General features: G+C 45.3%; 1 protein-coding gene across 6 annotated transcripts in view; it reads right to left on the reverse strand.

The window, feature by feature from the left end:
- The window catches only part of CYFIP2 (cytoplasmic FMR1 interacting protein 2), a 129,634-nt gene that overhangs the window by 13,337 nt on the left and 90,810 nt on the right, over window positions 1-25,487 (reverse strand). For all 6 annotated transcript variants that reach the window (XM_043597333.1, XM_043597309.1, XM_043597327.1 and 3 more), the window contains 4 exons: window positions 24,841-24,931; window positions 23,319-23,449; window positions 1,059-1,131; window positions 500-594 (listed from right to left, as the gene is read on the reverse strand). In XM_043597333.1, coding sequence (XP_043453268.1) covers window positions 500-594; window positions 1,059-1,131; window positions 23,319-23,449; window positions 24,841-24,931 — 390 coding nt within the window. The remainder of the gene's footprint in view (window positions 1-499; window positions 595-1,058; window positions 1,132-23,318; window positions 23,450-24,840; window positions 24,932-25,487) is intronic.

Consider the following 25,487-nt stretch of genomic DNA (forward strand, 5'->3'; position numbering starts at 1 on the left):
CCAGAATTCCTGATGCTAATAGAAGCACAATAGATACTTGTCTGACTTCCTTCTTTCTGGGTGGAATAGCTGATACACGGTGTAGAAGAAAGAACTCAGGCCTGAGAAATAGCAAATCTCATTCCAGACCTGACCCTGCCACTAACAGGCTTTGTAGACATTCCTTTCTCTGTGCCTCAGTTTCCCTGCCTGTCAAATGAGGGGGTTAGACCAAAGGCTCTCCTTCTAAAGTTCCTTTTGGTTCTCAGAGTCCACGATACAAGTATGGTACCTGGGGCACCTGGGTGGTTCAGTCGGTTAGGCATCCGATTCTTGATTTCAGCTCAGATCATCATCTCACAGTCTGTGGGTTCGACCCCCATGTCAGGCTCTGTGCTGATGGCGTGGAGCCTGCTTGGGATTCTGTCTCCCTCTCTTTCCTGTTCCTCCCCTGCTTGCTCTCTATCTCTCTCAAAATAAATAAAAATAAATCTTAAAAAAAAAAATAGAAGGATCGTACCTGAGGGGTCCCCAGCCGCTCTATCAGAGGGACCAGGTGAAGAGGGGCATACTTGGCCTCCAGGCGTTTCATCCGGACCTCCAGACGCTCCCCTTCTGCAAAAGGAGCAGCAGAGCAGGAAATGAGACTCAGGGCACCCTGGGGGACCCGAGGAACGAAAAACTCCCAGAGGACCGGTGACGTATCTGTGTTCCAAAACTTGGACGGACTGTGTCGAATTGCTCTCCTTCGTTCTGGAAAGTGTGATCGGGACTCACTACAAGGAAAACGTTCTATTATCTCTGTCCAACAACAGAATTATCTGCCCTGTGCGGCGGTGAGTTCCCCATCATTCGAACAAATTAAACAAAGGCTAGACAGGAACACATTGGGGATGATCTAGAAGGACCGAGGAACAGGGCCTGGAGTGTCACTTCTAATTCTGTGATTCTATGAATATCAAATAGCTGCCCAAAGCTTTATTTATCCTTTCTGACTGCAGATCTGAGTTTATTGTGATTAAGTGGGCATGAAGTTCAAATGCAAGTTGGCTATTTAGCGGCTGTTAGTGATTTCTTACCTTTGATGTAGACTCTAGGCAAGATGTTTTGGAAGGGTGCAGCATGGAGCAAATCACAGACTTCCTCCTGAGACTGCAAACAGAGATGGAAGGAAAGAAAAGGGAAAATAACGTTCATTTTAAACCACGAAGAATTTTCATTTGTAAAAACTTGAGCACCACAGGCAGCCAGGGTTAAATTTTGGCTCTTCTACTTACTAGCTGTGGCATCTTAGGCAAGTTGCTTAATCTCTTTGAGTCTACTTATTTACCTATAAAATGAGGACCAGAATAGTACCATTTAATGAGTTTTTGTAAGGACTGAGAGAAAGCATAACCTTATAGGATAGTCCTGGGCACATAATGAGTGTGCAATACATTTTTCATTATAATCTTATAAGAAATTTGTTGAGGATTTCAAACGAGTGACAGAGGAATCAAACAGAGATGATGGGCCCCAGAGCCTGTGTCTGTCTTATTGGTTATGAGGCTTGCAAGCTCAAAGCAGGTGGCTTGGCCAATCTGACCACCCACCAACACGTATGATTCTATGCAAAGGCCTGTGTCTGTTTGGTTTTCTCCACACCAGACACCAAACAGTGAGATCAGAGAAACTAGAATCTAGGACAGATCCGTTTTGATGGTGACTTATTATGCATAAACGTGAGCTTTAGAAAGGCTTAAAAAGAGGGAAGAGTCGGGGGAGGACAGGCCTGGAGGACAGGGTCTAATGAGCTTGCTGTCCCGGGACCAGTTTACAATCACTGGATCTCAGAACAGAGGATGGCATAAGAGGACCGAGAGAAGCCACGCCCCCCACGGCTCTTCTTTAAACTGTGGGGATTTGGACTGGGTAAGACCCAGGCTTCATTCAACTCTGGCACTCTTGGATCCTGAACATCTGAGAAAATGAGGAGTATGAGTGCCCTTGACTTTCCTTACCCAAGCATGGGTGGAATATGCCGTCTTGGAAATCTGGAAGGCTGGCTGCTCAAGAGGGGAACCCCCAAACTCCTTTCTCACTATAGGTCAGTCCTTGAAGCAAGCTAGCAGAGGAAAGACAAGTGAACCCTTCAAAAGGACACTGATCTCAGTGTCTTAGACAAAGGGGAAAATTTCCCTCTTTCTTAATTAAGCTATTTTCTCCCATAACCAGTAGATCAAATCACCTAGTCTTGATTGCTATTTGTAAACTTAGGTCCTTGGCTTCATCGTATCAATCTAAAACTTGGCTTATTGATCATTCAGGCTACAGTTTATTAATATAGTGAATTACATTGATTTTTTCAGTGATGAACGAGCCTTGCATTCTGGGCATAAACTTCAATTGGATGTGATGCATGATCCTGTTTATGTACTGCTGGATATTATTTGCCAATATTTTATCGAGGATTCTTATACTTTTTTAATGAGGAGCACTGATTTTGCTGTTTTCTTTTTTAAATGTCTTTGGTTTTGGTATTAGGATAATGCTGACCTTGTAAGATGATTTGGGACGAGTTCTCCTCTTTTCTGTATTCTGGAAGCAACTGAGCAGAATTGGTATTATTTCTTCCTGAGACGCTTGGTAGAATTCACAAGTGAAACCATCTGCATGTGGAGTTTTCTTTGTTGCAAGTTTTTTTTTTTTTTAATCAGAAATAAAATTTCCTTAATACATAGGACTGACTATTCAGTCAGTCCCAATGTTTTCCTTGCGTGTGTTTTGGGGGTTTGTATGTGTCAAGGCCATGGCGGCTCCTTTCACCTCTCCCAGGCTCCCCACTTGGACGTCCAGCTCCTTGCTAAATATCACTGCTTGGATATTCCACACCTCCACATTTCTAAGGCTGACTTTTCCCTTCCTCCCCCCTTTGCTCACCGAATGTCACATTCATCTCCTCATGTGCCCAAGCCCAAAACCTGGGGCTCGTTTTCCTTCTCTTTACTTCCCATGACCATTAAGTCCTCATGTCTCTCTCTTTTTTTTTAAACATTTATTTATTTTGAAAGAGAGAGAGAGAGAGAGAGCTAGCGAGCGCACAAGTGGGGGAGGGGCAGAGAGAGAGGGAGAGAGAGAATCCTAAGCAGGCTTTGCACTGTCAGCACAGAGCCTGACACGGGGCTGGGTCTCACGAACTGTGAGGTCATGACCTGAGCCAAAATCAAGATTCAGGCACTTAACCAACTGAGGCATGCAGGCACCCCACATCCTCATGTCTCTTGCTTCTTTCCACATTTCTTCCCGTTGGCCACCACAACACTCTGAGGTCCTTACGGGTGGGGGTGTGGTCTCTAGTTCTGTATCTTCTCCCCAGTGGCTAGGACGTAATGGTTTCTCAATAACTATTGATAAACGAATGCATATTTGTTATCTCATATTTGTCTTAGATGAATACATAAATGTATTTATCCACATGACTTAACCTCCAAGCATGAGAATACCATTACATCCATTCACCCAACAAATATTGGTGGAGTGCCTGGTACTGTTCTAGGCTTTGCAGATAAGACATTGAACGAGTTAGACTAGATCTCTGCCCTCATGGAATTTATGTTCTAGTTGATAGAGACAGATAAAAACAAATCAGAAAATTTCAGATGGTGATAATTAAAATAGGGTAATAGGATAGAGAGTGACTGGGAGTGGGGAAGGGTCTACTTGAGGAAGGGTGGATGGTTAGGGAAAACCTTTTTGAGGGAGAGACATTTGAAGAGAAGATGGAATGAAGTGAGGGAGCCAGCCATACAGATATGAAGTAAGAGCATTCCAGTGCAAAGGCCCTGGGGCAGAAGGTAAGCTGGAGCCTAGTGATGCCATGCTGGGAATCACAGTACACACTGAGGCCCTAATGGTAGGGAGGAACCAGATCATGTAGGGGTTCATAGGCATGGTATGAAGTCTGGATACTATCTTAAGTGCTATGAGGAACTATGGAAGTATTCTAAGCAGATGGTTGGTTACAATAGCTCCACTGCCAAGTTTTCCTATCTTTCTTGTTTTCTTTTCTTCCAAAAAATTCAGTGGCTCCTAGATACGTCTTCTTACTAGAAAAGCTGACCATTGCATGAACCGTTAGCTTTCTATTTTATTAAATTTAGGTGGGTAAAATTAACCTTGGGTGCCACCTTAGGGGAGAGAGGAAGAGGAAGAAGGTTCTGGATCCTCTACAACAAGAGCAATGTTGCTGCTTTATAACTTGCACATAATGAGCTTCCACTTCAGATTTCCTTGGGGGACAGGAGTGTTCAGTCCCCCTCTCTGCATACTCCGCCCCCCCCCCCCCCCAGCCATCCACAACTGCAGTGTCAGGGGTTCTCTAGGGCAAGGGGAACCTCCTGCTGGCATGCTTCCAGTGTGTTTTCTACCTCCTCATGCAATCTGTTAATGAAGGTGAGGAAAGAAAGAAGGATGTGGTTTCCTAATAGAGGTGGGAAAGCATTTGCCTGCAAAGTCCCAGAGGATGAGCTACATGGCCATTTGCATAATGAGGCGGCTACATACCCCACAACACCTTTCACAAGGCATTTGTCTGGCATTCCTTAGCTGAGGCCATTGCGACGGATAAAAACGTCCAGTGCCGAGCACACAAAGGCTTGTGTCAGGGAGCCAAACCGGCCTCCACTGTGGGCGCCCATGCTAACGGTCGATCTCCTCCTTATCTAATCTCTATCTTGAAGGATCCACACTTGGCCTGTCCAGGAACCCCCCAGCCCCTGGCTTGTGAAGCACCTTGACAGTAGGTTTCTTACCACTCGGCCTGCACTCCTTCTGCTCCAGCCACAGCAGCGTTTGTTATTTGAATGCACCATCTGAAGTTTTGCCTTCTCTCTGAAACGTTCCCTGCCCCTCTCTTGCCCACACTCCCTTTGCTTAGTCAACTGCCACTCTTCTTTCAGATCTCAATTCAACCATCATTCCCTCAGGGGAGACTTTCTTGACCCCCCTCAATACCTCCCCGCCTCGGCAGGCTCCCTTGTTATGTGCCCTCAAAGAATCACATCCTTTTCCTTTCAGCATCTGAGCACAACCTGTTTTAGAATTTATACTTGCCTGATTATATGTCTGGTTAACGTCTACCTTCCCCCACTGGGATATCATCTTCATGAAGGTAGGCACAATGTCCATTTTTAACTGTATTTTATTCCCAATAGGGAGCACAGTGTCTGATAGATAATAAATGCTCAGTAAGTATGTGCAATAAAAGTTGAATGTCTGTGGCATAAAAGGGAATTGAGACTTAGGACAGAATCTCTCCTGTTTTGGGTTTTCTTATATGGGCCTGGATGCTTCCCCTTATTACTAAGGAAAGTATTTTCTCTTCAATTTTACTGATTACTCTGTATGAATTACATGACACATTTTTAAGAAGTACTCCATGTGATGAGATTTTCAGGTGTTCTTAATTTTCTATCCCTTTCTTTCTCCCTGTTTTTTTCCCGACTTGTATGCACTTACTGAATTTTCTATATTGTACATATATCATTTTAAAAAAACTGATCTGAAACAAAACTTTGAAAGTAATTTTTTAACTTTAAAATAAGGAGCTTTGGGGGATTTGAGCTGGAATTAGAGGGAAGGAAACGAAATCCTAGCATGTCACCTGGTCTAGCAAGGAAAAACATCTGTGCAGATTTAACAATGTAACTAGTACATGATTTTGTTTTGTTTAGGCTATACCTAAGGACAAGTTGCAGAAGAAAATACAAGTGTTACAAAAATACAGCTTTGATCATATAAAAGCAAAAGTAGCTGACATGGGGTAGGAGGCAGAAGTGTTAGAAGTGCAAGTTGGGGGTGTTAATTTCCTCATCTTTCACAGAAAGGAGTCAAGATATTAAATAATGTTACGAGGAGAAGCAATGGTGGTGTGAGTGTATTATCTCTGATTACAAGGGAAGCAACAGAAGCAACAAGTGACATAATCAAATATTAAAGAAGAGAGAGGAGAGATGTAAATGAGCTAAAATCTCATCTTTCCAACTAGGGAGTCAGTAGGTATTGTCTAAAGGTGCCAATTAAGAAATAGAAGCTATCCTCATATAATTAAGCATTATGGAGAGAACAGTGAGAACAACTAGAAATAGAAATGATTAAAACAAGTTGCCTTGGGGACTGGGGTACAGGTGGGGTGAGGTGCAGCAGAGCCAAGAATGATGTTTTTCATCATAAGCTCATCTGTATTATTTGATTCATCATGTGCAATTAAGAATAATTTAAATGCAACAAAATGAAGAGGTTGGGTTAAATGGTCTCTAAGGGTTTCTCCCTAGAACTGAGAATCTATGCCAACATAATGGCTTTGTTCTTCAGGGAAGGAGAGTCAGTGAGCATTTGCTGAACACTAACTATGTGCCAGGTGCTCTGTACCCGTCATCTGCTTTGCACTTCAGGATATCCTATGAGGTGGCTCTTTCGATCTCCATCCTACATGCCAGGACGTTGGGATTCTCAGGGAGGTGACATTTCCTAGCTAGGTCCACACGGCAATAAAGAAGCAGTAGGGCTGACAGGGTTAAGACCCAGGGCCAATTCACTTTGACACCATTGTTTCTCCATGGTAGTGCAGGTGGCCAAAGCCTGAGGAAGTGTGGAACGTTCTCCCCCTCACGATGCATATACAGGATGGGAAAAAAAAAAAAAAAAAAAAAAAAAGTAAAATGATCAAACATAGAAACAGGAGATTACTTAAAATCTCACCACGTGAGAAACTTTTTAGCCTCACTCGTATCTGATAGGATCACATCATTTGTTGCTTTATTTACTGGGTTTTTAGTCATAGCTATGGATATTCTTTAAACTGAAAGAATTGTGACATATACAGGCAGCTTGAATAATGAAGAGTCAAGAGCCAGCTTCCGGCTGAAGAAACAGGAAATTATTGAAACTTCTCTTCCTCCAACCCCAGAGGTAACCTCTATCCTGGATTTGTGTAAATAATTTCTTTGCAGGCCACTAGTTTTTAAAGATCTGCTGGTTTGATACTAAGGTAAAAAACTGGACCGACCACTCATTTGGTCAATTTACACCTATAAATTCCTTCTTTCCCCACCCTCCCAAACCTCCCTCATCCTTATCCATCCCTGAGTCCCATTCAAGCTTCACCTCCTAGGAGTCTTCCAAAACCCTCCAGTCTATACGGGTTTTCTTTTTAAAAACTTATGAGAGTTCTTCTTCATTCAGGACCCCCACCAAGCTGTCTGTGGGTTGAGCTGTCTAATCTAGCCCCAGTCCAGGGCCCTCAAGTCTGTGGTCCTGATGGAGAATCCAAGCAGTGTTTCATATCCCATGCAAATACTGACTGAGAGAGTCTTCTTGGAAGGACCAGTTATACTGAAGACCCACGTTTGATCAGACATGACAGGCCAACAAGAAGCATATACAGAACATAGGCATACTATTATCTAGAGATCAAGGAAGATCTGGACACTTTCATTCTCGCTCAGATATAGCCTGAGCAGAAAAGAAGTCATTCATTCAGTCATTCGACAAATAAAAGGCATTGATTATACACAAGTTTCACTGCAAGGTGCTGGAGACACAACATTAAGTGAGGCAGACCTGATGTATGGCGTTTCTCAAAATGATGAGGAAAATAAGTAAATGGAAAATTGTGGGAAGTGTTGCAGTGGGGGTGTGCGTGGGGCTATGGCAATACATTAAGAGGGGCAACCAACCCAGACTTTTGGGGAAGATGACAGGGAACGCTTTCCACAAAAGTGAATGCTAAGCTGAGACCTGAACCAGGGGTAAGTACTGGACAGGTGAGGGAGAACATCTCCTGCAAAGGCCCAAGACCAAGAGGGACCACAGCTGGTAAGGGGCTGTCAGCTGAATTAGACTGAAGCTTTCAGTGCTGGGGAAGGATCTTGTAAGCCTCGCTCAGGCATCTTAATGCCACCTTGATGGTTTCCATCAGGGAAATCTGCAGTTTCACTTTGTGGCTGCAAGAGAGAGAGAAGAGATTGGGGCAGTAGGGGACAGAGAGGTGTTGGGATCAAGAGAGATTAGGGCCTGGAGATGGAGAGGAGGGAGCAGACATCGGACACCTGGTGACAGATTGGGATACAGGTGCAGACAGGGAAATGACACCCACCACCTGTTCACAGGGTCCAAGGACACAGTGGGTTTGCGGGCGGCAGGGAAGCAGAGATCAGATCTGGGTAAGGTGGATTTCTGATGTCTGTGGATGTCCAAGAGAAGATGTCTAACAGGCAACTAGAGGTAAGCTATGGGGCCCCAGAATCTGGGGAGTGGATCCAAACTTAGGAATCATCAGCATGAGGATAAAAATGGACTCCAGGAGAGGGAATGACATGAATGCAAGGGTAGGCAAGCGTGGGCGTTTCTCAAGGTGACCAGACCCTTCCACACACTTCAGTTCCTCTGACTCTATGAGACCAAAGAAAGAGAAGGTGCACAGTGGCACCTGAGATCAAGGAGACACTGATAAATTCTGGGTACTTCCTTGTCTACCAACAAACCACCTAACGGGGAAGACGGCTACTCTTCTACACTTGGTGCTGCCCCTTCCTTCTTTCCTTCCTCCCTTCTCTCCCTTCCTTCCTTTCCTTCACCGAACATCCACTGAGTGCTTGCTCTGTGATCTGACACACACCCCAAGGGCACAGGGTGAAGAGGGGTCTGGATGCTGCAGGAAACACGATGACAGGTAAGACTGGAAAAACTAGATTTTTTTTTTTTTTAAATTTTTTTTTTTTCAACGTTTATTTATTTTTGGGACAGAGAGAGACAGAGCATGAACGGGGGAGGGGCAGAGAGAGAGGGAGACACAGAATCGGAATCAGGCTCCAGGCTCTGAGCCATCAGCCTCAGAGTCCGAGGCGGGGCTCGAACTCACGGAGCGCGAGATCGTGACCTGGCTGAAGTCGGACGCTTAACCGACTGCGCCACCCAGGCGCCCCAGGAAAAACTAGATTTAAATGAAGTTTACGATGTAGTGGGGGAAGACAGTCCAGAACACCTGTCTGTGCTCGGGAAAATAAAACAAAAGGCTCTGAAGACTGGGAGGAGGGAGAAACGACACAAAGTTCCTTCAGAGAACAGGCATTTGATAAGTTCTATCCCCCCAGGCTGGATAGAACTGGGAGAAACGAGACAAGACAGGAGACGGGAAACGGTGATGGCTTCGAGGTGGCTGGGGAGAATGCGCCAGTTTTTGAATTGGCAGGACAAGTGCAATTGCAGACAGAGGGGAGACAAGATGAAGATCAGTGTGAAGAGAGCAGGAAACCATTTGCTGTGGCTTGAGAGGGAGGGGTGAGCTGACAGGGCTGCAGGCAGGCTGGAGCCAGGCTCTCAGTTGGGGGACCGAGGCTGAGTCAAAGCCTCTGGGAAGCTCCGGGAAGAGGAGAGAAGGGACTCATGGTGGCTGAGGGCCTGCTTATGAAGCTCCGGTGACTTTACATTCCTCACTTCACTCAACACAAAGACTGGGGAGTGGGAATAGGTTTCCCCCACTATCTGAAGGCAGAGCGTTCCTAACGAAACCTTTCCTAAGGCCAAATGGCATAAAGCAAAGAAGCAATTACCATGAATTTATATGGAAAACGTTTTGACCGTTCCCAGACCCCAAAAAACAACCTCTCTTTGGCTTCGTTGGCACCTCAGGACGCATCTTTCTAAGGGGCGTGCCAAATAAGTTGAGATAAATCACAGATGAAGCACAGTCCAAAGCTCTGGCAGCTTGGTGCTGAGATGCTGAGTGTAGCTGCTGGGAAGGAGTCTGGCGGGGCCACTCATGATGGCTCTGGAGCCACTTGCTGCAAAACAAAGGGTGAATGCTATTTTTGCTTTTCACCTCTTTTCCTGAAAGCAAAATCCTCCTTGGATTTCTTGTGGTTAGTGAAAGAAAACAGGTACTGTTGTAAGGTCTTCTGGAAAAGCAAGGCAGAACGCAAACTTGGAAAAAGCAGGGGAGACTTACACTTAGCCCCAGTATTTTTGGGGTGTGGAAACTAAGGCTCAGAGGATTTTCATCACTTTCCTGGAGTCTCATTGCTATTAAGTACAGGGGCAAAACTTGAACCCAGGCTCTCTGATAGGCCCTTTCGAGGAGAACACCCAGGAGTCAAGCATTGGCCACATCCTGCCTTTGTTCCTCTGCAGAAAGATTCCTGTCTCATTCAAGGCTGTGTAACTCAGCAGTGGAGCAGAATGAAAGAACAGGGCATGGCTGGTTTAGGAAGGTGGCCCAGTGGCCAGGCCGAGGTCAGCAAGAGAATTCTGAGAGATCTCTGCTCTTTCGCTTATGCTCTGTCTATATCCAGAGGAATATACAGCACCTTACAATTAAAGAGGCGGTGTCACTAAGTCTGGAGACCATTGCACAGTATAAGACCAGAAATGCATCAAAGGGAGAGGAAAAGCCCTCTAGCTTCTCAGGAGGGGCAAGTGCCTGTGGCAAGTCTCCAAATGGGAATGCCGGTTTTTAAACTGCAAGTGGCCTGTTAGAACCTACTAGGTGCCAAATCTCCTCACTGAGTTTCCCTTACTCATCATTAGGTCCCGTGGACCCTGCCCGCCAGAACACATCTCCTTCCCAACCACTGGACTGCACACCCAAAGCCCTGGGTGTTGGGAGGGAGGGGCTGGCCTTGTAATGCGGCCAATGCAACAGCAAAGGCCCCAGGGAATGATGTTCATTGCAAATCACTGGAATGAGAAGTCAGCAAATTCATGGAAAAAATGGAATTAAGTCTGAGTTTTAATTGGAACATAGACCCACAGTCCTCCCTGAATCATGCTGCCTTGAAACAGAAACAGCTGACTGGTTAAGGATACCCAGTTAGTGTCCAATGCCTTGCCATACTACCTTGCTATACGGACCATACATCTGACCAACAGGAAGTGGGCATTTCAGTTGCCTCCTCGATACCAAAGTAGGGCAGATTCCAGTGCCTAGAATGTCAGGACGAGTTGCCAGGGGTCTCTGACCACTTTGCTTTTTATTGGGAGATAATGCCATCTTGTCAGGGTCTGTGTTTATTTTTTGGGAGGAGGTTAACGATTTCCAGCAGAGATGACAAAAACCCAGGTCTGCTATAAATGGTTTCTGAAGACAGTATTTTGTCCAAGAGCATTCCATCCTAAGGGCTGCCAGGAGATTGACTGTTTACGAGGATCCTTTCCTAGCAGATATACTTTGTTGTTTAAAAATCGACGTATTATGATCATAGTGCAAAAGAAAGGAATGAAACATCTTGAGGAAGGCTATCTTTTCATGATTTGAGTGTGGGCAACACATGTGCTAGCAGTGGCACTGGGGTCACCATTCATGACTGAGGCAGTGGCTGCTTTTGGAGGCGATTTCGACAACAGATTCAGGCCCAGCAGGATTGATTATCAATGTGTGCCTTGGGTTAGAAGAGGGGCAAAGGCACTTAAGGTACACATTTGTTATCCTTGATCTCCAAAAACCACCACCACCAACATTTTAGCTACCTTATATTAAGTGTTAGCTGACCTGCTATTTGTCATTTTCTCCTGGAAGTGCACCCAACACTTAATTCAGGCAAGGGTTGTCCCGTGAACAATGATTAATTTGGCAGATTTTCCCCTTGGCTTTACCTGGATACAACTGACCTGTAACACTGTGTTGGTTTAAGGTGTACAATGTGATGGCTGGACACATTGCCGATTTGACGACTGTGAAATGATTACCAGTTAATACATCTTTCACCTCATACAATTACCACTTTTTGTGGGGAGATCATTTAAGATCTACTCTTGGTAGTTTTCAAGCGGACAACATAGCACTGTTAACTCTAGACACCAGGCTGTACGTTTCATCACAGCAGGTGGGTTTTTAAAGCTGCTACTCTAGCCCCTTTCTTTTTGTTGGTTAAGTATTTATGCTCATTTTTGAAAAAAAAAAAAGAGAAAATGCAGATGCATTTTTTTTTAAAGGGAAGAAATTTATAATCCTACCACCCAGGGGTCATCACAGATACTCTTGTGGGGGTTTATCCTGCCTGGTTCTTCTATACATATAACATTTAAGTATATGTTTTTAAATGATGGGACATAAAATATCTACTCTTTTGTAATCTATTTTTAATCACTTAGCATACACTATCCACATCTTCCTATGTACAGAACAGAGTTTCTCTTTTAATGTTTGTCTTTGTCTTTGTTTTGGCCTGGAGGAATCTTTTGGTTTCCCCGCACCCTTTTCCGGGTGACCATCTTACTTCTCAAAATTATTTGATAAATGATTACCTACTAAAGTACTGGCTCTATCTATCTCTAAACCCGTCTCAGCAGGCATTGTATTTTACTGGGGCTTAATTTTTTTTTTTTAACATTTATTTATTTTTGAGAGACAAAGAGAGACAGAGCACAGGCAGGAGAGGGGCAGAGAGAGAGAGAGGGAGACACAGAATCCAGAGCAGACTCCAGGCTCTGGAACTGTCAGCACAGAGGGGCTCAAACTCACAAACTGTGAGATTATGACCTGAGCCGAAGTTGGATGCTTAACCAACTGAGCCACCCAGGTGCTCCTGGGGCTTTTAAACATTAGGTAACATTTCAAATCAAGAAAAGTCTCTAATAGGAGAACTTCAGACACTGATGGGAAGAGATGCTTTTGTTTGGGTCGGGGGAAGTCCTCTTGGTGCCCCTTGACTATAACACAAAGGGGCTAAATGTCAACAAGCATTTGGGTAGAAGCCAAGGATGGTAGGATTCAGCTGTACTCTGACCTTCAAAGTCTGCTGTGTGGCTGGACTGTGCACCCAGGCAAAGAGCATAATAAAAGATGAATGACGCTAGAGGAGTAGGCATGGCTGAATTTTCTGGGGCCTCGTGGGTCACAGCTGGGAGTTAGAACTTGAAGTACAATGAGAAGCCACCTGTCAGTTTTAAGCAGGGGAGTAGCATGATCTGATTTATAACTGTTTGAAGGTCCTCTGCTGTTACATAGAAAATCAGCTGTCATTTTATCCCCCAATGCTTTACCCACCAGTAAATTTCACCTTTAACAAGAATGGATAGGCAGTGACCCTCAAAGAAGCTGGGTTTGAGACATTTCTCTTAAATTGCACACAGGGAAAACGCATTCTTGTTTTCTTTCCTGAAGACCCTGAAGCATGGGGAAAATCTCCCCACCATGGCCCACAGGAAGAGGGCAGTCGAAAGAAGCATTCTGGGAGTTCTCTCAGGGCCACTGACAAGTCCCGTGGGATCTTTTTCTAGTTTGGACTGGACAGCTTTCCTGGCTTCATCTGCCTTTCCATGATTCTACACTGATATTTCCTGCTTAGAAATCAAATAGATGGACAGCATGAGAGTCGTGGCTGTGTTCAGCACTAGAAGATGCCTCTATAAATTAAAAAATGAGGTCAGAAGTGGCTCCTAAGCATATGTTACCAAAAATAAATCTCACCAACTAACAAAGAAGTAGCTGGAAAAAACAAAACCCTCATAACTTGTCTTCCTCCTTATACACTGTGACCTTGTCTGCTTAGTGACCCTATTTCTTCTTAACTTTCTGGATTCCATAATGAAGTTTCCTTTTCCCCTCTTCAAATTTGTGTTATGAAAAATACTGAACACATAAAATATTTGAAAGAACAATGCACATCCTTATACTCCTGACGTAGAATCACAATGACCTTTTCTTTTACTATTTCTGTTGTGACTCTATGTTTTACTGAATCACTGAAAACAAGTTGAAGTCATTGCATTACTCAGCCTTAAATACCTCAGCATGCAACTCCTAAAACCAAGATTATCCTCCTGTGTAGCCTCAGTATTGTAAGCATCTACATTAAAAAACATTCTTGAGGCGCCTGGGTGGTTCAGTCGGTTAAGTGTCTGACTTTGGCTCAGGTCATGACCTCATAGTTCGTGGGTTCGAGTCCCGTGTCAGGCTCTGTGCTGAAAGCTCAGAGCCTGTAGCCTGCTTCGGATTCTGTGTCTCCCTCCCTCTCTGCCCCTTCTCTACTCAACTGTCTCTCAAATACACATTGAAAAAAAATTTTTTAAAGCACCCACACAAAAATAAAGGATACCATACAGATTCAGGATACATATTTAAAAAACTAGGGTCATGTGATACACACACATCAGATCCACATACAACAGCATTAGATGCTACCTTTAGGCTCCATCTCTGGATGAAAAACTACGTACCAGTTTTAGCTGATCTCCTGAAGGGAACCATCAAACCAACCTCAAAACAATATTTTCTTAACATTGGAAGTTCTGAGGCGACCAAAAGGCAGTAGCACTAACACTAGTATTTTATGTTTTTGTCTTTGTCAAGTGAGCGTGGAGAATGAGCTGGGAACTGGAGGCTGAGAACCCCCAGGACCCCCCACTCTGATGTTCTGGTGGGAGGGTGCCGGAGGGAGGGTGGTTACAGGGCCTAACCAGAAAGTGCAGCATTCTAAACATTTCCTTATATGGACACACGTAGCCCGTTAGTGAAGTGTTTCCTGCATACTGATGTTAAGCCCCAAAGATACAGGGCCTGTGGAGCAGGTTAGGCTTCCCACACCCAGCTTTGTGCAGAAGGTACGAGCGGCAGCCTTCCAGCCTCTCGTCTGGGATTCCAGTGAAGAGTGGAAAGTTCAACTGTGACATATTCCAACTGCTCTTGTGCCTCGGGGTCCTCACTTCCAGGAGTTCTTTGTAAACCTGCCTAAATAAATCCGTAATCTTATCTGATTCTGCGTGTCTGGGTCTGCACGTGTGTGTGGTCCTTCCCCACCAATCTGAGCCTCGCTTGAACAATGCTATGTATCACTGTGTCTCACCTCAACTCTTTCCCCTGCCCCCTGAATTGTCAGGGGGAAAAATGATTATTATTCCGGACCAGAACCATGTCTGGTCAGCTGGGAAAGATCTATAGCCAAGAAACTAGCTTAAAAAGTAGTTTTCCCTTCCCCTCAACTGCACATCAACGTCTCCCAAGGCAGGCATTTCCTAAAAGGTGGGAATTGTAGAGGCAGGGAAGTGATATTTAACAGTAGTGGGTCACGGAGGGAAACTTACTTTCCTCTCAGTTCCCTAGCAGTCTTTTTGACAACTTTGTAAGAAAGTCTCTCATTTAGATCCAGCATATCTCAAACCTCTCTAACATTTGCTAAACTCCATTTTTAACACGGCTGGCCCCGGGCTCAGATGTCTGGGCAGATGGCAGCTGGGATTACATTACTTCGTTGTATTTTGATTGAATTTATTATTCTGGTTGCTTTTTTTTTCTTTATTTATTTATTTTGCAAGAGAGAGAGAGAGATTGAGAGAGCGAGCATGTGCATGAGCGGGTGAGGAGCAGAGAGAGAGGGAGAGAATCCCAAGCTGTTAGCACGGAGCCGGATGTGGGGCTTGAACTCGCAAACTCAAGATCACTCTCTGAGCTGAAATCAAATGTCTGACGCTTAACCAATTGAGCCACCCAGGTGTCCCTCTGGTTGCTTTCCAATGATGGCAAGAGATAATGATTTTGTTTAATGGAAGTGATATACAGTTTCCTTTTAAAATAATTAAAACTTTTTTAAATGTTTATTTATTTTTGAAGGAGAGAGAGACAGAGCATGAGTGGGGGAGGAGCAGAGAGAGAGGGAGACACAGAATCTGAAGCAGGCTCCAGGCTCTGAGCTTTCAGCATAGAGCCCGATGCGGGACTTGAACCCACAAACCATGAGATCCTGACCTGAGCTGAAGTCAGATGCTTAACCGGCTGCACCACCCAGGTGCCCCACTTTAAAAATAAATTTAAGTTAAAAAGTAAGTTAATTTAAATAAAAATATTTTGTAAACAATACAACCAGTGGTCTGTAGATACAGCAAGAAATGTGACAACACATCAGTGACTAGCCTCTGGAAGCACTAGTTAAGAAGACTCCTTCTAGATCAGGGGCTCTCCACCCTGGCGGCACACTGGAATCAGGTGTGGAGCTTTTGGCCTGGTATTTTAGCCAGGGCCACCTTGGGGCTGGGTGAAGTACCAGCATGGATGTTTAGGAGTTTTCTGAGCCACTGCAATGAGCGGCTGTGGCTGGGACCACTACACCACCTCCTGGACGTCTGCAGGTGTCTGCCCTCCAATAACACCAAGGAAAGCAAACTGCATTTTGACTCCCAAACCCTCAGCATCTAGGCCTTCCATCCACTGGGGTCTCCTCTTGGGAGAGTCATCAGTGCAGAACTGAAAAGCCAAGGCTCTGGTTTCTGGGCAATTACTGGCCCAGGCTGATGATACAAGTGCCACATGTTTCCAGGACTGAGGTGGCTTTGGATTAAGGTGACTGGCAGCCTCTCGCTCAAATGGAATGGCATCATCTTGGAAGATTTTAGAGAATAAACAGGTATGTTTCTAATCCTCACCTAGAACTGAGCTGATATGTCCCTCCCCTCATCATATAGGACATAGTTGATAGGCCTGTATTGATGTGCTGAGGATACAAAAATGACCCTCAACCAGGAAATCTGTCCTGTCATCCCCTCCTCTCTGATTCCATTATTTTATACCCCTTTTCACTCTGTTGTTGTGGATCTTGGCTGGTGGTCTCCAAACCTTTTGGACCATAAGCTTCCATTTGTATAATTTTGAGCAAACATCTCCACTGACATGTATTTATGTGATCAACTCTGGAACACTATGTTAATAAACAGGAGGGCTTAGTTCCTTTCTCATTTTTTGAGTAAGTAAATAGTTAAAAGCTATGCGATCATTCTGCCTACCCCCTGAAGGGCTAACACTCCTCCGCTGCAGACTGAGGGTATTGACTGTGAACAGTGTCATCAGGGAAGGGATTGTGTCCAATGATCTTGGAGTCCCACACACTGACTGCCTGGCCAATGGGGGGCTCTCAGTCAGGTCTGCAGACTCCCTGACTCTCAGCAGTCAGAACATGTTTGCTGCGTACCTCATATATTGATGAGGGTAGCAGGTTTGGTTTCCAGACTGGGATGTGTCTGAAAGGATGTAAAAATACTTAAAAACCAGAAAGCATGTAGAGGTACTATTGGGAGTCGAGGTGCCCTCTTTCCACAAAGCTTGACTCATTTTCAATCTGGAACACCACTGAGTTCTGGGTCTGGGTTGGAGGACATGCTGCTTGCAGAAGGGCCAAGGAGTGCTGCTCAGTGGTGCCTGGATGTAGGGACAGATCGTGACTCCTGAGTAGCCAGAGGGGTCGTTAGTTAGGGCGATGGCAAAAAGAACTCTGGATCAAGAACAGGTGGGGATATGGAGCCAAGGTCTAAGATGGACAGTGAAGGGCAGGCATTTGCTTTTTTACTTCTCATGTATCAGGATTGTGTACATCTGCTAAGTGTGTGAGGACCTCCTCTCCGGGGGGGGGGGGGGGGGGCAAAAAAACCAAAAAGTGTTTAGTGCACTAAATTTGTACAATAATTTAGAACGTAAAGTAAAAAGTGGAAGATCGCCTGCCCCACCACACTCCATGCGGGTCACCACTCTTCTCAGCTTGGTGAGCATGACTTTTATAACTAAACAAAGTAAAAAAAAACAATGAAAAAAATTAATATTGATATGCTGGAACATACAAACATCTGCAAGGATATCCTTCAGAACATGAACAGTGGCTCTCTTCGTGCAGCAATGTGGTTTTTGTTTTCTTCTTTCTGCTTCTCTGGGTTTTCTGGCAATGAATTTATTTAAGTTATGCAATAAGAAAAACAAAATTAAAGAGAAAGGACTATAAAGTGGAAGCAGGAGACAGAGGGATCAGACGTGGAGTTGGAACTAAAACCCAAACCAAAGCCAACAGCATCATCTGTGAGGCTTTGTAGAGCAGTCCTCTGTCCCTGAGCGTGCTAACTGTAAGGATCCTGGGTTCTCACCCCAGCTCCTGCACTAGTTTAACCCTGGGAAAGTCATCTCCCTCTTGGGGCCTTGGCTTCCTATCTGCAAAATGTGGGATTGCACTAGATCAGTGTTTCTCAATAGGGGGAGGTTTTGTCCTCTCAAGGAATATGAGGCAGTATCTGGAGACCTTTTTGGTTGTCACAACTGGGAAGGGTCTTACTAGCATCTAGAGGCAGGCTAGAGCCCAGAGGTGCCGCTCAACACCCTACAATGCATAGGACGGGCCCCTACAACAAAGGGTAATCCCAGTGGTGCTGAGATTGTGAAACCCACCCTGCATGGCACCCAGTTCTATGAGTTTGGGCCCAAGGCCTCCTGTAAGAGGAGCAATGACTGCCCAGACTCTGACTGTGGTCCACTCTGACTATAAGGAGGAAAGAAGAAATAAACAGAGCTCAAGGCAGGGAATACTCTTAAGTCCCAGACGATGGGAGGTCCTGCCATAAAAGGCAGAGAGGCAGACAGACAGGCTGTCTTCTTCCCAGGGACCAGGCTTTCCCTCTTTCACATGAACAAACAGGGCCCTCTTCTGGTGTGTGTCAGCATAATGAACAATGGGCTGATGGCTCAAACACCATACAAAATTTGAGAAAAAACTTGGTGACTATGGAATATTTCCTTAATGACAATCTTCTGATTTCCCAGGGTAGGTGACACTAGTTACTAGATACTAGGTAGGAGATACTAACAGAATTTCCTTTAAAAACATAACAGGACTGGGGTGCCTGGGTGGCTCAGTCAGGTGAGCGTCTGACTTCAGCTCAGGTCATGATCTCACGGTTTGTCAGTTCGAGCCCTGCATCAGGCTCTGTGCTGACAGCTCAGAGCCTGTAGTCTGCTTTGGAGTCTGTGTCTCCCTCTTTCTCTGCCCCTCCCCTGCTCGCATTCTGTCTTTCTCTGTCTCTCAAAAATAAATAAACATTTAAAAAATGAAAAAAAAAATAACAGGACTTATAAATAGATGCCTAACGAATGCCGATTCATTTCAGGGTAGACTCAACAAATATTTCAGAGCCTGCCACCACTAGACCCTTTGTGGGCACTTGATCAATGACGCATGTGGCATTGCCATTGCAGAGCAGGGAGAAGAAGGTCTTTTCAGTCACTGCTGCTGGGATAATCGGGAAGAAATGAAAATGGATTTCTACCTCCCACTAAACACACACATCAACTCCAAGTGAACAACAGACTTAATGGTCTGTTAAGCCTCAAAAGGCTAGAACTCTAAACTTTTAGAAGATAATACATCTTCATGACTGTAGAGTAGGAAAGATTTTTTAAGACAAGTCACAAAAGCACCAACCACATGGGGGAAGAAATGGTAAATACACCAAGCCTTAAGAACTTCTGTTTACCAAAAGACAAGCCAAAGAAATATATTTGCCATTTATGGATCTACAATATATCAATAATAAGTACAAATAAATATGGAAAAGAGGGCTTAATTTAAAAACAGGCAAAAATATTGAACCGCCTTTTGCAAAAAAGGCTGTCCAAATGGCTCGACCTTATGGAAAGAGGCCCAGCATCAGTGGTCAGCAGGGAGATCAAAACCATCATGAGATACCATGATGGAACGGCTTTCATTGAAAAGACAAGACAACTCCACATGTTCCTGAGGATGTCAAGAAATTAAAACTCTCCTACACTGCTGAATGAGTGAATAAACTCTCACAACCACTTTGTAAAACAGTTTGGCAGTAGCTCCTGAAACTAAACATTGATCTACACGTTGACCTAGCTACTCTACTACTAGTAAATTTACCTAATAAAAATGAGAGCACAGATCCACCAACAGAAATGTGCAAGAACGTTCATGGTGTCTTCATTTGTTACAGCATCATGCTGTAAACAACCCAAATGCCCACCCACAGTAACATGGATGATTCACTTTGTCTATATGGTGAGAATTCTGCATATTCTGTATGTTACTCCATGTATGTTAGACCTTAATTAAAAACACCAAGCAAGCAACCTGCTCCACAGGTGTAGGGGTTTCCATACTAATATTGCACCCTGAATTTGGAGAAATATTTATAAGCACCTAACTTAAAGAGAAAAGGTATACCTTTAGACAAATAATTAATCTTTTCAACTTATATCCCCTCTTCCTACACATTAATGATATATTAATAACCTGTTAGAAACAAAAACACAAGCCACAGAATGAAAGAAGGTATTTGCAGCATATATTTCAACATGGAACCCACAACCAGAAACTACAAATCTATCAGAAAAAGACAACACAAGATAAACAAGCAAAAGACTTCCTACTTTGTATTTTTCAATATTCTTCCAGTTTTTCTGTTATTATTAACCTACAACTATTAGGTACTATTTGTATTCTTTAAATTAATTTTTAGTTCAATAGTAATACTTGAAAATACTTTCCTTGCAAAACATCAGACCTTCCAGATAAAATTAAAGTCCCTGTTGACCCCTAATCCTAGTTTACTCCCTGATACATGGAGAAAATAGCTGAACTATCTGATATGCTTTTTTTCCCTAGATTTTTTTTTCAATGCACTATATTTTGTGGGTTTTATTTTTTTGTTTATTTTAATTTTTTTTAAGCCAATGCAGGGCTTGAACTTACAACCCTGAAATCAAGACCTGAGCTGAAGTCAAGAGGCAGAAGCTTAACTGACTGAGCCACCCAGGCACCACCCTCTTTTTTGTTTATTTTATATATATGGCATCATAATATGTGTCTTGTGCTGGGACTTGCTTTTTCTCATTCAGCATTGTGTCTTTCAACATTTTCTATGTGGGTACATACACCTTATTCTTTGTAACTCTTCAGAGTCCTCCACAAGAAGAGAAGGTCCTCTGTGGATGGCCATTAAGGGCCCTCCCTTCCACCTTCCCTCCCTTTCTTTTTTTGCTAATTGTTCTTTAATTAGAACAATTGATATGTCATTTAAATATTTATTTTATTTCAGTTCTGTAAACACAAAGGCTCCAGAAAGCTCATGCCTCATTCTAATCTCAGAAAGTACTATGTTGGCCTGGGGATTCCCCCAGTTGTCTAAGTAGAAAGCGTAGCACAGAGGTTTGTGGGGGACCTGATTCTTGCTCTGTTGGCCTCCGCCAGGACTGGAGTCGGTGCTGGAAACCTGTGCTTTCCTTCTTTCACCTCTGCTGCTGATGTGCCATGAGACCTCAGGAGACCAGCTCCCCTCTCTGGTTCCCCACTTCCCCCCTCATGAATAGAGTAGGGACATATACTGTTAAGGTCTCTCTCAGCTCTGAAGGTCTTTTATCCTGAGTATCCTCTTGTCTTCAGTGATATATGCAAGTGACCACCTTGGCACGGCTGCCTGAGAAAAATTTTCCCTGTCCTTATAGTCCTGTCAATAGTCTGCTTCTTAGGGGAAACTTAATTGGTGCTCTCGGGTCACAACTCCTCATGAAAGAAGGTGCTAACAGGAGACACGTAGGCCTGAGGCTTCAGGGGCCAGCCCTCCCCACCTCCACCCCTGCTGGTGCCCCTGGAGCCTCTCCTCATCTTCCTGAAGCCTTGAACAGAACTGTGTTTCCTACTCATCCCTGTGACTTCTGAAGGCTAAGTTGCCATGGCAACACAGGCCACTGAACCGTGTTCAAAACCTGTTACCATAAAGAGGAACACTTAGCTGTCTCAAGAGTCTATTTAAAGGGGAACAGAGAGGCAATTACTCCTTATGGAGGGAGAGCAAAACCATGTGCGTTTCTGAGCCTCTCCGCGGGGAAGGGTCTGAGAGAACAGATAGGACACGTCCTCGTTGTAGAGGTGGGGACCTCAGACGTGGAGTGAACTGGCTCGCTCTGGGTCACACGAGACTGTTAGAGGCAGGGATCACTAGGGTTCTTATTCCGAGCTTTTCATCTCACTCTACCCCTGTTATGTCTCCTCCCTAGTGCCTTCCTTTCCCTCCCCTCTCCATGTGCTTCTGCCTCCAGGACGAACCCTGAGCTGGGTAGCTGCAAACAGCTGCAGCATGTTTATGGCTGGTTCTTCTCCCAAGGCCCAAAGGGCCTTTCCCAAGAGTAAATCAGACCCTCTGCCTCACTCTCCATTTCACAACACTTCAACGAATTCCTACCCAGGACTGCCACCTGTTCCTCCCTCCTCTGCTCCTATCTTGTCCCCTGTGCCCCTCCATTCCAGCTCATTCCAGGTTTTTTTCTTTCTTACAAATATCAAGCTCTACCCTCTCTGAAATCAGCATATTCCTCCCGACCACCATCGCGCTCTATCCCGGTTTCCCTTTTATGCCCTCACAGCATGTACCACCCTCTGCCTTCACAATCTTTGGATGGTCATAATCTGCCTCTCTTAATGAAGGCTATTCACCCACAACCTAGAACTGCAGTCAGCAATGAACGGGCTCTCCATACCCCTGTGCTGTATGAGTGCACAGAGGCTGAGAGATCTTCCCAGGCTGAGACGATGCATCCTCAGAGCGACACCCCTCTCCCTTTCCTTCCACTACTCCACTGCATCAGTGGCCCTGTGGCTGGAGGGCTGTGGACCCCACACACAGAGGAGCAGGTAGCACCGAGTGTTGGCGAGGATGGGAAGGAGGCAGGCAGCCTCTGTGACCAAGTCACAAGGGCCAGTGGGGACTGCCGAATGGTCAGGCAGCTAAAAGGTGCCCTGGGTCTGTGTGGCCCTGGGAAGTGGGAAGTATGGGGAGGCGAGCCTATGCTCATCCTGCTAACTACCACCAGTTATTTAGTTCTTACTGTGTGCATTTTGCACGTTTTGTCTCCTCTCAGCCTCTAAACTACCCTGCGGGTTAGCGTGGCCGTCTCCCATCACACCAAAGGAAGAGAGCACTATGTGCTCTCCCCTCAGCCTGGACCACAATTCCTGGTTCTTCAGCAGGCCAATTCCTGACCATTCTCCTGGTCACCCCCTAAGGGAAATCCTCCCTCTCTCCCCAAGACCACACCAGGTTCTGTTTTGTGTTCCCACAAAACCCTGCACTCCTCCCTCCGAGCATTGCTGCAATGTATGCACAGCATTTCTGTGTGAATACATGGCTCAGTGTGAGTCTCCCCGCCACTGTCCAGGACACAGGGCAGGGGCTGACGATGACTCCACCCCCCAGTGCAGTGCCTGGCCTGTGGCGGCCAAGCAGTTGTTATTTGTTTAATGAGTAGATGGAAAACTAAGCCTCGGATGAATTGCTGGGATCCTGCGGCTAGTGAAGGTGGCGCTGGGACAGGAACCCAGGTCTGTCTAACTCCAGGGCCTGTGTTCCTCCCAGGGTTCAAATGGTCGGAGCTGCCTGAGAGAGGAACAGATTTGTAGCACATACCCCGCACGGGACAACATGAGTCTGTGCTGCAGGGCCTGCTGAGCAGGATACCCTGGGGGGCCTCGAGTCTCTGGCTGGGCTGGGGGTCCCTTCCAGCCTGGAGACGCTCCAATTTCTTTGGGCTCAGGACTCACCAGAGCTTGCTCTATGAGCAGGCAGAACAGGATGGCATTGCCCACCTCCCTCAGGCTCTGGAACACATCTGTTTTGAGCTCTGCATACTCAATGATGTCCTTCAGCTGGTGGTGGAAGAACTCCAGGATCCCTGGGGAATGAAGGCAGACAGTTAGTGGGAAACTGACCCTGCTCAGGCAGGATGATGGGAAGGGCCAACAGAGCAACAGCCCAGACCCGAGTGGGACGGCGAAAAACCAAACCCCTACCTCTCTACATGTGGGCCAGGGGTGAGACTTCTTTCAGGGCTCAGTACTAAAGAAAACTCAGGAGGCTGGCTCAAATCTTTTTTGGAACAAAACAAACATACGCAAATACAGCATCCCTGAATCTCTCCCAGTCCCTCCAAAAAGTTGTCTGAATTCTTAATAACAGGAATTAACACTTATTTATAAGGGCAAGGTATTGTGCTAAGCACTTTATCTACAACATCTCATTTAATACAACAATACCATGAAGGGCACTATTACTTTTATTTTTAGATTATGGTCAGAGAGGGTAAGTGGCAGGCCCATAGTCACACAGCTAGTAAGTGGGGCACCTATGATTGAAAACCAGAGCTTCTGAGGGCAAGCCCTTTTCTTTCTTTTCTTTTCTTTTCTTTTCTTTTCTTTTCTTTTCTTTTCCTTTCCTTTTCTCTTTCTTTCTTTCTTTCTTTCTTTCTTTCTTTCTTTCTTTCTTTCTTTCTTTCTTTCTTTCTTTCGGTTTATTTATTTTTTGAGAGAGAGAGAGAGAGGAAATCTCAAGCTGACTCTACACTGTCAGAGCAGAGCCCAACGTGGGGCTCGAACTCAAGAACCATGAGATCATGACCTGAGCCGAAATGAAGAATCAGACACTTAACCGACTGAGCCATGTAGGTGTCCCCAAGCCCTTTTCTACTCTGACTCACACACACTCAGCACCTGACAGCTTGGTTTTTAGGAAAAAACACCAGGTGCCAAACTCACAGTCTCCACCTTTCCCGATTCCCATTCCCCAGATTCAGTCCCTGTGCCATTCACTATTAGGGAAGGAAAGAATGATTTCTCTGCTCAGAGGCAGACTGGCAAAATTCCTGTTTCCTGACTCACCTTAGAAATGTCACTTGTATCACCACCTGCAGCACCTGCGTCCTCCAATGGGCAAATGGAGGAAGGGATCCTGGAGGTGCTGAGTTAGAAAAGACCTTTACAAGTAGGCTGTAAATGCTCTACAGCTGCTGTCCTCCCTAGCTCCCCAGCAGTCCTGTGGAGGCAGGCCCAATAGGCATCCTTTACCTTCACTGGGGAAGATGATGCTACTGCCCAGAGGGATTATAGATGCTTCAAGGCTATCTAGCTAATGGAGGAGGTAGGATGCTAACCCAGTGCTGGGCCAGCTTGTGGGCCTGTTAGAGAAGCAAACCTTTCCAGGTAGATGGCCAGGGCCCCTGACCACCACAGGGTGGGCCTGGATTACTCTCCTATCACTACCTCCTGCCCCTGGCTCCCCATCACCAACCTGGGGAGCCATACTCGTGTCGGGGCAAGCGGCATATCTTAGGCATCACCTCGATCAGTGTCTTCACGTACTGGAGAATGGTTCCTTGGAGCTGACAAAAGAGGGCAAAATGAGTGAATAATCCATCACTGCTGTCTATGTGTAACTCTGGACTAAATGCTGGGCTCCGGAGGTGCACAGGGTTCTGTTGTGGCCTGTGGGTAAGTGCTATGGACTGAATGTGTCTCCCCAAAGTTCATATATTGAAACTCCATCCCCCAGTGTGATGGCGTGTGGCATTGGGGCCTTTGGGAGGTAATGAAGTCTTGGGAGTGGAGCTTCATGATGGGATTAGTGCCCTTATAAGAAGAGACAAGAGACAGGTGAGCTTGCTCTCTGTCATGTAGGGACACAATGAGAAGGCAGGCATCTGAACACTAGGAGGAGGGTCCTCGCTAGAACCCGCCCCTGTTGGCACCCTGACCTTGGACTTCCAGCCTCCAGAACTGTGAAAAATCAACATTTGTTGTTTAAGCCACCCGGTCTGTGTTATTTTGTTATAGCAGTTGGAGCTGCCTAGGCCAGTAAGGCACTGCTCCCTGAGAGGAGGGAGTAGGTTCTCTCCTAAATGTGGGGGCACAGCCCTATTCTCTTTAATAACAAAAAAT

Source organism: Prionailurus bengalensis, chromosome A1 (assembly GCF_016509475.1).
Source record: "Prionailurus bengalensis isolate Pbe53 chromosome A1, Fcat_Pben_1.1_paternal_pri, whole genome shotgun sequence".
Lineage (NCBI taxonomy): Eukaryota > Metazoa > Chordata > Mammalia > Carnivora > Felidae > Prionailurus > Prionailurus bengalensis.